Genomic DNA, 13,974 nt, shown 5'->3' on the forward strand with positions numbered 1-13,974 from the left:
GAGGTAACACTGATTTATAACATTATATAAATTTTAGGTGTACGTCATTGTATTTCAGTTTGTATGTAGGCTACCTCGTGTTCACCACCTGAAGACTAATTGCCATCCATCACCACACATATGTGCCCTGGCACCCCTTTTGCCCTCCCCCCTCCCCCCTTCCCCTCTGGTAACCACCAATCTAATCTCTCAGTTTTTGTGTGTGTTTGCTGTTGTTGTTTGTATCTTCTACTCATGAGTGAGATCATATGATGTTTGACTTTCTCCATCTGACTTATTTCACTTAGCATAATACTCTCAGGGTCCATCCATGTTGTTGCAAATGGCAAGATTTCATCTTTTTTTTTTTTATAGCGGAGTAGTATTCCGTTGTGTACATATACCACATCTTCTTTATCCATTCTTCCCTCGATGGGCACTTAGTTGTTTCCACACGCAACCTTTTAATTACATGTGTGTCTGTCAGCTCAGGCCTCCAGGCCTCCAGTGGCCTGAGCTGTTTGCTAGCAGGGCTGTCCCCTCAGTCTTGGTGCCCCATCACATGCACTCGGTGGGCCTTGGCTGATGCAGTTTCTTCATGAGAAGAAAACTTTTCTGGTCAGGCTTGGCTCTTCTCTTTGTTGATCTGATCATTTTTGTTCTAATAGCTGCCTGGTTAAGGGAGATTTCCTTACAGTGTAAGAAACGAACCAAGCCTTTGTTGTGGCAGCTTGAGAAAGTCCTGTCACTTCCTTGCTGCACTTCTTTGGCAGCCACTGGCTGGGTGTCCTAGCACTCGCATTCACCCTGCACTGGAGTTCACTTCTTACTTTTGGTCCTGATTGAAGTGGATATGTTTTTCTTTACACTTTTAATAAATTTCATCTGTTGAATTGTGGTGTCAGAAATGAGTGTTGCCACAAGCAATATTTAATTTTGCTTAAAATACATGCATAATTCATTCATAAATTAAATTTGTAGTTTATTAAAAACTGAGTACTATATAATAGTTATCTTAAAATGAAAAAATAAAAGGCCATTTATTGTACTTGGTAGTAATTATGGTAAAAATACAGTGCAGTTAACTTTTAGAAGTCTTTTGTTCCGTGTCACTTAAGTTTTCTAATGGCAAAAAAAGGGAGAATTGTAAAATAACGTGTTATTAGTAAAGTTTAATTATCTTACGTCCTTTTTTAGTACACTAAAATGTTATAGAATCACAAAAAAATTGGTACAGAAAAACAGGGTAGAAATGAAAACTTACATTTGGGCTGGACTGCATCTTAAAAAAAAAATACAACAGTTCCATCCTAACTTTCACTATAAGAATTTCTCTTATAGTTTTCCCCCCATATTTCATGTTGTCTGTAAGCCCATTTGCTATTAGTTTTTAAAACTGTGCCTCCTTGTGGAGGCCACTCCTCAGGGCTTCACAATCGAGACCTAAATAACATTTTTTCCTCCTTACTTGTTGCCTAGGGAAAATATGTAGTTTCTATGTGTATTGGTTTATATACTCTATTAAAATTTTTCTCTTGAACCTACTGACTCTGATAGATGCCTTATTTCACTTTTAGAACTCTGAAAAATACTCTTTTAAGCAGAGTTTTTTTCTAGTACATTGAGTCATATTTTCTTAACTTGTTATAAATATTTGAGGTAATTTGGATACCTGGATGAATGTATCATAATGAAGGTTTTTCAAATATATAACAGAGCTAACAAAATTATTTCACTTGTTAAAATGTCTTTATTGATAGTCTTTACTGGAAGACAGTTCCCTGTTGTTAGATTAACTATTAACCCAAGGATTTAATGTGTTCTGTTTAGTAATATGTCACTGTTATCTTTTACTTATTTTTTTTTTCCTCCTAGGGGACCTCCGAGCTTGCACGTACTGTAGAAAAATCGCCTTAAGTTACGCTCATTCCACAGACAGTAATTCCATTGGGGAGGACTTGAATGCTCTTTCAGATTCTGCTGCCTCTGTGTCTGTACTTGATCCGAGTGAGCCCCGCACACCTGTTGGGAGTAGAAAAGCCAGCCGGAACATCTTTTTAGAAGATGATTTTGCCTGGCAAAGGTACTGTCACCTGAAGATAATTTTATTTATATTTGAGAAATACTGATAGTCTTGTGACATGAGTGCTTTTAGTTAACATTTACCTTCTCTGAATTGTTTCCTACAAATTCACCATTTTCTCCTTTTTCCTTGGCTTGCCTCCAGAAGGATCACAGAAGATGTTTGTGGATAGTGATGCTGTTGCTTAATTAGAATGTTAGTTCTACAAGAGGAGAGACTTTCTGTCCTTGTTCCTTGTTCTACACCAACAACAGAGTATGGCACAAATGAGATCTTGATAGTATTTATTGGATAGGCACCAAACATTATTGAGATTCATAATTTCGAATGTAGCCTTCTTTGAGAAGGAGGATGCTCATAAGATTTGTATTCATAACATTGGTAAATGAAATTGGGTTTTTTTTCCTTCCCCAGGAACATTTCACATTCTTCCATAAGTCTAAATGTGCGGCACTGCCTGCTGTTGGAGATGAAACTCACTCATTCTTGGACGTTACCTAGATTGGTTCAGTTAGAATCCTCAGTTCATCAGTTTCTGATTGTTTTCTTTAGGTTAATAATTTTCTTATGTGTAATACCAAATCTGGCCATGGCATAGCGCTTAGAGTTTTAACTAACATCTTTCTGATAAGTTATTTTCTCAATTACCCCTTAAGAGTGTGAGGAGTTAGTATATAACTGACGAATTTAAATAGGAGTGAAAAATGAATGAATTACTGCTGTGTTCAACATGTATGAATCTCAGGGACATAATGTGGAGTATATCCAGTGATTATTCTATGTATATAAAGTTCAGAAGTGTACAAAACAAATACAGTGTCTAGGGATGCAAGCATGTGAACTCAAAGAAAAGAGAGAGAATGATAGATATAAAATTGACAGGAGCAGTTTCCTTGAGGGCAGGGTGGAGAGTGGAATTGGGTGGGAGCACAGGCACATCCAAGTCAGTGGTCGTGTTCTTAAATGGCTCGGTGGGTGCATTGGTGTTGGTGGCATCATGATTCTTTATACCTTATAGATAGGTTATGAATTTTAAAGAGCAATTCTACATTTAATAAAACAAACAAAAAAATACAGAGATTCTTCAGTTTTTGCTCACTTTAGTTAGCAGTGCCTGGCCCTGTTGTGTGAGCCCAGAATTGGCAAGTGTGATTTAATAAGACAAACCAGGTTGAAAGCTTTCTGAGAGATGTAGGATAGATGTCTAAGGTGCAGTAATTTTAGGTTCTGTGCTAATTGTTTAATGTTCATTCTCTTTTAGCCATCATATTTCTGTGGTAGGCACTCCCTTCTCCTTTTGACAGATGTGGATGGTGAGGTGCAGAGAGATTAAGTAGTGTGCCCAAGGTCACACAGCTAGTGAGAAGTAGAGCGGTCTGCACTTGGACGTAGGTTTGTCTGACTCTGGTGCTATTCCAGGGAGTTATGGGGACTGAGAATGAAATATTTGAACTCAGGATTTTCCCCCAAAATCACCTCAGTCTTATATATGTGGTGTGAGAAGGAGTTCTGTAAGTCAACCATTTAACCAGTTTTATTATTTTATTGGCATTCCATATGCTTAATAAACTCTATCAGTCTTTTGGCATTTGATATACTTAAGATAAAAACCGTTCTATTTCTACCTTAACTAAAGAGAGAAAATAAAAATGACTCATCATCTCATTGCAGGGAAAAAATAGTCTGCTTTTAAATGTTAAAGCACTTCATTGAAATTGGATTTGTGTGTAACTGTCCCAGATCACCTCAGCATTTTCCTGTTTTCTTTGTAGTTTGATTCATCCAGACTCCTCAAATGCTGCTCTTTCAACAAGACTTGTATCTGTTCAAGAGGATGCTGGGAAATCTCCTGCTCGAAATAGGTAAACTGCGAAATGAAAACACTGTGTTGTGTGTCTGATTTTTCATTCTTTTCCTAGTATTGAGAAGAAAAAAGAGATGAAATGGATGGGATTGATTGTTACACAGTTTCTTAGCTCTAAAAGCTGAATTAAACTCTCATTTCCTTTTGCTAGTCAGCTGTCACTTGCATTCTCTCAGTGGCTCTTTCCTCTTCTTCTCTACTGGCTTCAGATCTAGGAACCTTCACCCTCCTTTCTTCTAGCTTAGCAGTGACCTCACTTTCTGTTAAGAGGAGCTAACAGATGGGAGCATGCTCGGCTCTTACCATCACTTACCCACCTGATGACATTCGCAGCTCATCCTTTTTCTCTTTTCCACCTTGGATTCTCCATTTGTATTCTGGATCCCATTCCATCCCGTTTTTTCTCAGTTACCCTGTTGATGTTACCTCTGCCTCTCTCTGCTGACCCTTACCATCAGCGTTTAAACAAACTTGGGTCACCTGTTAAGAAACACAAACCCTTCCTTTTTGTTTCGCCTCTACATTTCCTATATTCTCAATTTCTTCTCAGCCCAAATTCTTTGAAATAGCATTCCTTCAAATAATTGTTCTGCACCTGCTCACTTCCTTCTCCCTTTTCAACTTCCCAGACTCTTACCAACATTTACACCTCCCTACTGAAAATGCTCTCATTGTTACAAGCCAAGTGGTGAGCAAGTGGTTGTAAACCTGAAGAACTGGACGTCTGAATCACCATGGTTTAGTGTACTTTCAGTTTGTTCTTTAAACAAGTGATTGTTAAGTACCTGCAAACTAGGTACTTTGAGTGCAGCAGTGAATCACAGACAGAAACTTAAAGCACAAGAAAGGAATGGGGTGGAGACTGGCGCGTTAGATAGACTTCACTGAGAAGGTGCCATCTGAGCAAGGACCTGAAGGGTGTGAGGGGATGAGCCGTGTGGACGTTGTGTGGAAGAGTGTACCAGGGAAACAGGGCATAGCAGGTTCCCGAGAGGAAGCACACCTGGCAAGGAATAACAAGGAGTCCTGTGCACCTTCTTACAGTTAATTCTGAGGACTCTGTCATTTACTCAGAATGAGATGGGAAGTCTTGGAGAGTTTTACTTTTTATGTTTTAAAATTTTTAATTATTTTGAAAAAATTTCAAACTTGCAGAAAAGTTGCAAGAATAGTAAAATAAATTTTCATGTATTCTTCCTTAGGGTTCACTAATTTACATTTTGCCCACTTGCTTCCTAACTTTTTGTATAATACTGAACCTTGCGAGAGTCAGTTGCAGACATGGTGATGTAGAGCAGTTTTAGGTTCACAGCAAAATTGAGCAGAAAGTACAGATTTCCCGTATATCCCTCCACACACACACTCTCCCACTATCAGCATCCTCGCACCAGAGTAGTACATTTGTTACAACTGGTGAACCAGCATTGACACGTCATTATCACCCAACGTTCATAGTTTATGTCAGGGTTCACTCTCGGTGCTGTACACGCTCTGGGTTTGAGCAAACGTATAAGGACACGTATTCACCACTGTAGTACAGTACAGAGTAGTTGCACTGCCTTAATAGTCCTCTGTGCTCTGCTTATTGATCCCTCCCTCCCCCCCAACCCCTGGCAACCACTGATCTTTTTAATGTCCCCGTGGTTTTGCCTTTTTCAGAATGTCATATAGTTGGAATTGTACTGTATATAGCCTTTTCACATTGGTTTCTTTCACTTAATAATAGGCATTTTAGTTTTCTCCATGTCTTTTCTGGCTTGATAGCTCACTTCTTTTTAGTGCTGAATAATATTCCATTGTCTGGATGTACCACAGTTTATTTGTCCACTCACCTTCTGAAGTACATCTTGGTTGCTTCCAAGTTTTGGCAGTTAGAATAAGGTTAGTATAAACATATATGTGCAAGTTTCCATGTAGACATGTTTTCAGTTCATTTGGGTAAATACCAAGGAGTGTGATTGCTGGATCCTATGGTTAAGAGTGAGTTTAGTTGTGTAAGAAACTGCCAAACTGTCTTCCAAAGTGGCTGTACCATTTTGCATTCCCACCAGCAATGAATGTTCCTATTGTTCCACATCCTCGCCAGCATTTGATGTTGTCAGTGTTCTGGATTTTGGCCATTCTAATAGGTGTGTAGTGCTATCTCATTGTTTTAATTTGCAATTCCCTAATGACATGATTTTGAATACATTTTCCTGTGCTTCCTTGCCATCTATATATCTTCTTTGGTGAGGTGTCTGCCTAGATCTTTGGCCCATTTTAAAATCAGGCTGTTTCCTTATTGTTGAGTTTTAAGAGTTCTTTGTATATTTTGTATAAGTCCTTTACCAGATGTGTCTTGTGCAAATATTTTCTCCCAGTTTGTGGCTTGTCTTCTAATTCTCTTGATACTGTCTTTCACAGAGCAGAAGTTCTTAATTTTAAAGAATTCCAGCTTATCAGTTATTTTTTTCATGGATTGTACCTTTGGTGGTATATCTAAAAAGTCATCATCATACCAAGGTCATCTAGATTTTCTCCTATGTTGTCTTCCGGGAGTTTTATAGTTTTATGTTTTACATTTAAGTCTGTGATCCATTTGAGTTATTTTTTGTGAAGGGTACAAAGTCTGTGTCTAGATTCATATTTTTACATGTGGATGTCCAGTTGTTCCAGGACCATTAGTTGAAAAGACTATCTTTGCTCTGTTGTATTGCCTTTGCTCCTTTGTCAAGAATGAGTTGACTGTATTTTATGGGTGTCTCTTTCCTGGCTTTCTATTCTGTTCCATTGGTCTCTTTGTCTATTCTTTCACACTGTCTCAGTTACTGTAGCTTCATAGTAAGTCTTGAAGTTGGGTTGTGTCAGTCCTCCGACTTTGTTCTCCTTCAATATTGTGTTGGCTATTTTAGGGCTTTTGCCTCTCCATATAAACTTTAGAATCGATTTGTGAGTATCCACAAAATAGCTTGTTGCAGTTTTGATTGGGATTGTGTTGAATCTATAGATCAATTTGGGAAGAACTGACATCTTGACACTATTGTATCTTCTTATCCATGAACATGAAATATCTCTCCATTTATTTAGTTCTTCTTTGATATCTTTGATCAGAGTTTGGTAGTTTTCCTCATATAGATCTTATACACATTTTGTTAGATTTATACCTGAGTATTTCATTTTTTTGGATGCTAAAGTAAATGGTGATGTGTTTATTTTTTAATTTTTTTTATTGTGAAATTTTTGTTGTACATTATTGTTTGTCAGTCACCATATAAGTGCACCCCTCCACCACTTGTGCCCACCCCCCTCCCCCTAGCCCCTGGTAACCACCAAACAGTTCTATCTGTCCGTTTGTTGGTTTATCTTCCACATATGAATGAAATCACGTGGTGTTTGTCTTTGTCTTTCTGGCTTATTTCACTTAACATAATACCCTCCAGGTCCATCCATGTTGTTGCAAATGGGATGAATTTGTCTTTTTTTTATGGCTGAGTAGTAATCCATGGTATATATACACCACATCTTCTTTATCCAATCATCAGTTGAGGGACACTTGGGTTGCTTCGATGACTTGGCTATAGTGAATAATGCTGCAATGAACATAGCGGTGCATAGCCTCTTTGGATTGTTGATTTCAGGTTCGTTGGGTAGATACCCAGTCATGGGATAGCTGGATCATAAGGTATTTCTATTTTTAATTTTTTGAGGAATCTCCATACTGTTTTCCATAGAGGCTGCACAAATTTGCATAACCACCAGCAGTGGATTAGGGTTGCCATTTCTCCATAGCCTCTCCAGCATTTGTTGTTTTTTGTCTTGGTGATTATAGCAATTCTGACGGGTGTAAGATGATATCTTAGTGTGGTTTTGATTTGCATTTCCCTGATGATTAGTGATGTTGAGCATCTTTTCATGTGTCTATTGGCCATCTGTATATCTTTGGAGAAGTGTCTGTTCATTTCCTCTGTGCACTTTTTGATCAGGTTTTTTGTTTTTTTGTTATTCAGTTGTGTGAGTTCTTTATATATTATGGAGATTAATCCCTTGTCAGATACATGGTTTGCAAATATTTTTTCCCAGCTGGTGGTCCCTATTCATTTTGATCCTAGTTTCATTTGCCTTTGTAGAAGCTCTTTAATCTGATGAAGTCCCACTTTTTTATTTTTTCTTTTGTTTCCCTTGTCTGAGTAGACATGGAATTCAAAAAGATCCCTGTATGGCAGGTGACGAGTAATGTACTACCTATATTTTCCTCCAGGAGTTTTATAGTTTCAGGTCTCACCTTCAGGTCTTTGATCCATTTTAAGTTAATTTTTGTGTATGGCGAAAGAAGATAGTCTTCTTTCATTCTTTTGCATGTGGCTGTCCAGTTTTCCCAGCACCATTTATTGAAGAGACTTTCCTTTCTCCACTGTGTGTCCTTAGCTCCTTTGTCAAAGATTAGCTGCCCATAGATATGAGGTTTTATTTCTGGACCTTCAATTCTGTTCCATTGATCTGTGTGTCTGTTTTTGGACCAGTACCATGCTATTTTAATTACTATCACTTTGTAGTATGTTTTGAAGTCAGGGATTGTGATGCCTCCAGCCTTGTTCTTCTTTTTCAGGATTGCTTTAGCTATACGGGGTCTTTTGTTCCCCCATGTGAATGTTAGTATTTTTTGTTCTATTTCTGTGAAGAATGTCCTTGGGATTCTGATTGGGATTGCATTGAATCTGTAGATTGCTTTAGGTAGTCTGGACACTTTAACTATGTTTATTCTTCCAGTCCAAGTGCATGGAATATTTTTCCATTTCTTTATGTCATCATTGATTTCACTCAATAATATCTTATAGTTTTCATTGTATAGGTCTTTCACTTCCTTGGTCAAATTTACTCCTAGATATTTTATTCTTTTTGTTGCAGTTGTAAATGGGATTGTCTTCTTGAGTTCTCTTTCTGTTAGTTCGTTGTTGGTATATAGAAATACAACTGATTTCTGTAAACTGATTTTGTACCCTGCCACTTGGCTGTAGTTGTTGATTATTTCTAATAATTTTGCAATGGATTCTGTAGGGTTTTCTATATATAAGATCATGTCATCTGCAAACAGCGAGAGTTTCACTTCTTCGTTGCCTATTTGGATTCCTTTTTTTTGCCTAATTGCTCTGGCAGACCCTCCAGTACTGTGTTGAATAAGAGTGGTGAGAGTGGGCACCCTTGTCTTGTTCCTGTTTTCAGAAGGATGGCTTTCAGTTTTTCCCCATTGAGTATGATGTTGGCTGTGGGTTTGTCGTATATGGCCTTTATTATTGTTAGGGTACGTTCCTTCTGTACCCACTTCGTTGAGAGTTTTTATAAGTGGATATTGGATCTTGTCAGAAGCCTTCTCTGCATCTATTGAGATGATCATATGGTTTTTATTCCTCGTTTTGTTAATGTGGTGTATCACATTGATTGATTTGCGGATGTTGAACCATCCTTGTGTCCCTGGTATAAATCCCACTTGATCATGGTGTGTGATCTTTTTAATGTATTGCTGTATTTGGTTTGACAATATTTTGTTGAGGATTTTTGCATCTATGTTCATCAGAGATATTGGTCTGTCGTTTTCCTTCTTAGTATTGTGTTTGCCAGGCTTTGGTATCAGGGTTATGCTGGCCTCATAAAATGTGTTGGGGAGTGTTCCATCTTCCTCTATTTTTTGGAATAGTTTGAGAAGGATAGGTATTAAGTCGTCTTTGAAGGTTTGGTAAAATTCTCCAGAGAAGCCATCTGGTCCTGGACTTTTATTTTTTGCGAGGTTTTTGATTACTGTTTCAATCTCTTTACTTGTGATTGGCCTATTCAGGTTCTCTATTTCTTCTTGATTCAGTTTTGGGAGGTTGTGTGAGTCTAAGAATTTATCCATTTCTTCTAGATTGTCCAATTTGTTGGCATATAGTTTTTCATAGTATTCTCTTATAATCTTTTGTATTTCTGTGGTATCTGTTGTAATTTCTCCTTTTTCATTTCTAATTTTATTTATTTGAGCCTTCTCTCTTTTTTTCTTGGTGAGTCTGGCTAAGGGTTTGTCAATTTTGTTTATCTTCTCAAAGAACCAGCTCTTTGTTTCATTGATCCTTTCTACTGTTTTTTTTTATTTCAATTTCATTTGTTTCTGCTCTGATTTTTATTATTTCCCTCCTTCTGCTGACTTTAGGCTTTGTTTGTTCTTCTTTTTCTAATTCTGTTAGGCGTAGTTTGAGGTTGCTTATTTGGGCTTTTTCTTGTTTGTTAAGGTGGCCCTGTATTGCTATGAGTTTGCCTCTCAGGACCCCTTTTGCTGCATCCCATATGAGTTGGTACGGTGTATTTTCATTTTCATTTGTCTCCAGATATGATTTGATTTCTCTTTTAATTTCATCAATGATCCATTGGTTGTTTAGTAGCATGTTGTTGAGTCTCCACAGCTTTGTCACTTTCCTGGTTTTTCCCTTGTAGTTGATTTCTAACTTCATGACATTATGGTCTGAAAAGATGCTTGTTATAACTTTAATCTTCCTAAATTTATATAAGCATGCCTTGTTTCCCAGCATATGGTCTATTCTTGAGAATGTTCCATGCACGCTTGAGAAGAATGTGTAATCGGCTGTGTTTGGATGGAGTGATATATATATATATATATATATATATGTATATCTGTTAAGTCCATCTCATCAAGTTTTTCATGTAAGTCCATTATTTCCTTATTGATTTTCTGTGTGGATGATCTGTCCGTTGATGAGAGTGGGGTATTAAGATCCCCTACTATTATTGTGTTGTTGTTAATATCTCCTTTTAGATTTGTTAATAGTTGCTTTATGTACCTTGGTGCTCCTGTATTGGGTGCATATATATTTAAAAGTGATATGTCTTCTTGGTGGAGTGTCCTTTTTATCATTATATATTGCCGCTCTTTGTCTCTTATTACCTGTTTTATCTTGAAGTCAGCTTTGTCTGATATAAGTATGGCAGCACCTGCTTTCTTTTGTTTGCCATTAGCTTGGAGTGTTGTCTTCCATCCTTTCACTCTAAGCCTGTGTTTGTCTTTAGAGCTGAGATGTGTTTCCTGGAGGCAGCATATTGTTGGGTCTTGTTTTTTAATCCATCCCACCACTCTGTGTCTTTTGAATAGAGAGTTCAGTCCATTTGCATTTAGGGTAATTATTGATATATGGGGGCTTGTTGTTGTTATTGTATCACTCTTTTTCCGGTTCTTTTGCATTTCTTCTGTTTCTCATCCCGTGTGTTTTGGACTACCAGTTCAGTTTGGTAGTTCTGTATGGGGGTTCTCTTAGTTTTCTCTCTCTTTATCGTGTGTGATTCTGTTCTGATTATTTGGTTATTGGTTACCATGAGGTTTGTATAAAAAAATCTCGTGGATGTGATAGTCCATTTTTTGATGGCCTCTTATTCCCTTAGTCTAAGTCGATTCGATCCCTTTCTTCTCCCCCTTCTAAGTTATTGTTGTCACATCTTATTCCTTCTTGTGTTGTGAGTTCGTGTTTAACATGATGAGGATATGTTTATATGCTTGGTGCTTACCTTCCCTTGATCTTTGGTTTTATAATTAAGTGTTTGCTAATCTATTTTGATAGGGGACTGCAATTTGTCTGGTTTTGTCAACCTATTTTCCTCCTTGTTCAAAACTTTGAATCCCCTTTCTCTTTTTTTCCTCAGGGATGAGGGCCTTCTTGAGCACTTCTTGTAGTGGGGGTCTTGTGGCAATGCTCCCTTAGCTTTCATTTATCTGGTATAGTTATTATTTCTCCATCATATCTGAAGGATATTTTTGCTGGATAGAGTATTCTTGGCTGAAAGATTTTGTCCTTCAGAGTTTTGAATATATCGTTCCACTCTCTCCTAGGCCGTAAAGTGTCTGTCGAGAAATCGGCTCAGAGCCTGATAGGAAATCCTTTGTATGTTATTTTTTTTTCGTCTAGCTTCCCTTAATATTTTTTCTCTGTCCTTGACTTTTGCCAGCTTTACTACTATATTCCTTGGAGAGGGTCTTTTCATGTTGATATATTTAGGAGATCTATTGATTTCATTCACTGGTGTTTCCAGCTCCTTCCCCAGGTTTGGGAAGTTCTCAGATATTATTTCTTTGAACAAGTTCTCTCCTCCTTTTTCCCTCTCTTCTCCCTCTGGAATATCTATAATCCTTATGTTGGATTTCCTAATTGAGTCGGATATTTCTCGGAGAGTTTCTTCATTTCTTTTTAGTCTTAGTTTTCTTTCCTCCTTCATCTGGAGCATTTCTGCATTGCTGTCCTCAATATTGCTAATTCTTTCCTCCATATTGTCAGCTCTGGTGCTTAAGGCTTCCAGATTTGTCTTTATCTTCTCTATTGTGTTTTTCATCTCTAAGTTTTCTGATTGTTTTTTTTTATAGTTTCAATCTCATTTGTGAAGAAACTCCTGATTTCATTGAATTGTCTGTCTGTGTTTTTTGTATTTCATTAAGCTTTTTTATGATGGCTATTTTGAATTCTCTGTCATTAAGGTTATACATTTCTGTGCTTTCTGGGTGGACTTTTGGGTGCTTGTAATTTTCCTGTCGGTGCCTGTCAGTGTTGGCTTACTTTTCCTCATAGTGAAAATATATGGTCGCAGTTTCCTCTTGCTGCCGCTGGGTGAGGGTCAAGGGCTGTGTATTCTGGCTCGCCTCAATCCATGGGCACTCTCGTCAGCCCCTGGCTGATCTAAGGCATGGCTGAGTGGAGGCTGCTGTGGGGGGAAGTGTGGGAACAGCTGAGACTGGAGCGCAGCTAGGCCGAAGCAGCTGGGGCTTGGGTGTGGGTGGGTTGCAGCAGCTGCAGCTGAAGTGCCACTGGGCCAAAGGAGCAGGAGCTGGAGCGCCGCTCGTCTGAAGAAGCTGGAACTTGAGTTCACTGGGCTGAAGAAGGATGAGCTGGAGCGCCACTGGTTCAGAGAAGCTGGAACTGGAGTGTGCTTGGCCGAAGAAGCAGTAGCTGTAGCACCGCTGGGCTGAAGAAGCTGGAACAGGAGTGCACTGGGCCGAAAGAGGAGGAGCTGGAGTGCCGCTGGGCTGAAGTAGTGGGAACTGGGGTGTGCTGGACCGAAGAAGCAGGAGCTGGAGTGCCGCTGGGCTGACGAAGCTGGAACTGGAGCGCGCTGGGCTGAAGAAGGAAGAGCTGGATCGCTGCTGGGCCAAAGAAGCTGGAACTGAATGCGCTGGGTCGAAGAAGCTGGAACTGGAGTGCGCTGGGCTGAAGAAGGAGGAGCTGGAGCCCCGCTGGGCCAAAGAAGCTGGTACTGGAGTGCACTGGGCTGAAGAAGGAGGAGCTAGAGCTCCGCTTGGCCAAAGAAGCTGCAACTGGAGTGCGCTGGGCCAAAGAAGCTGGAACTGGAGTGCGCTGGGCCGAAGAAGCTGGAACTGGCGTGCGCTGGGCCGAAGAAGGAGGAGCTGGATTGCCGCTGGGCTAGGGAAGCTGGAACTGGAGTGTGGTGGGCCAAAGTTGCTGGTGCCAAGTCAGCTGGAGCCTGAGCACAGGCCAAGCTGAAGCATCTGGAGCCAGGGGGAGGGGGGGTGGTCTAGCCGAAGGAGCTGGGGGCAGGGCTTGGTCCAGCTGAAGGAGCTGGGGCTGTGGCACTGTCGAGCCGGGGAAGCTGAGGCCATGGCTTGGTCCAGCTGGAGCAGCTGGGGCTGTGGCATGGTGGGACCTGAGCTGCCGCTGCCTCTGGTGCAGCGGCATAGGCTCGTCTCGCTGCTGGTCGGGCCCGGGCACCTGGGGGCTGCTGCCTGTGGAGTTGGGGCGTGGCCTCACTACCCCTTCTGGTGGAGCCCTGGCACCTGTGGGCTGCTGCCTCTGGGGATGTGGCTGAGCTGAGGCACCACTGTGCTGTAGGACCGGTCAGGTGGGCTGGGTGGAGGAGGGGCGCTTACCTTTGCCTCCCCGATCTCAGAGTCGTCCTGTCTCGCTGTCCTCTCTGCTCTCCTGATGGGCTAGCTTGTGGAAACTACCCTTGCAACAGTTACGCTCCCTCCATACGGGGATCCCCACGGGCTATGAGGGGTCTTGGAGATCGAGAGTTTTTATGTGGC

General features: G+C 40.1%; 1 protein-coding gene across 10 annotated transcripts in view; it reads left to right on the forward strand.

Annotated features, from left to right (window-relative positions):
* PIKFYVE (phosphoinositide kinase, FYVE-type zinc finger containing) overlaps positions 1–13,974 on the forward strand; it is an 85,575-nt gene that overhangs the window by 13,250 nt on the left and 58,351 nt on the right. For all 10 annotated transcript variants that reach the window (XM_087435725.1, XM_087435724.1, XM_087435731.1 and 7 more), the window contains exons 6-7: positions 1,855–2,062; positions 3,835–3,924. In XM_087435725.1, coding sequence (XP_087291851.1) covers positions 1,855–2,062; positions 3,835–3,924 — 298 coding nt within the window. The remainder of the gene's footprint in view (positions 1–1,854; positions 2,063–3,834; positions 3,925–13,974) is intronic.

This window comes from Ceratotherium simum, chromosome 9 (genome assembly GCF_057802395.1).
Source record: "Ceratotherium simum simum isolate JZ-2026a chromosome 9, ASM5780239v1, whole genome shotgun sequence".
In the NCBI taxonomy this organism is placed as follows: Eukaryota; Metazoa; Chordata; class Mammalia; order Perissodactyla; family Rhinocerotidae; genus Ceratotherium; species Ceratotherium simum.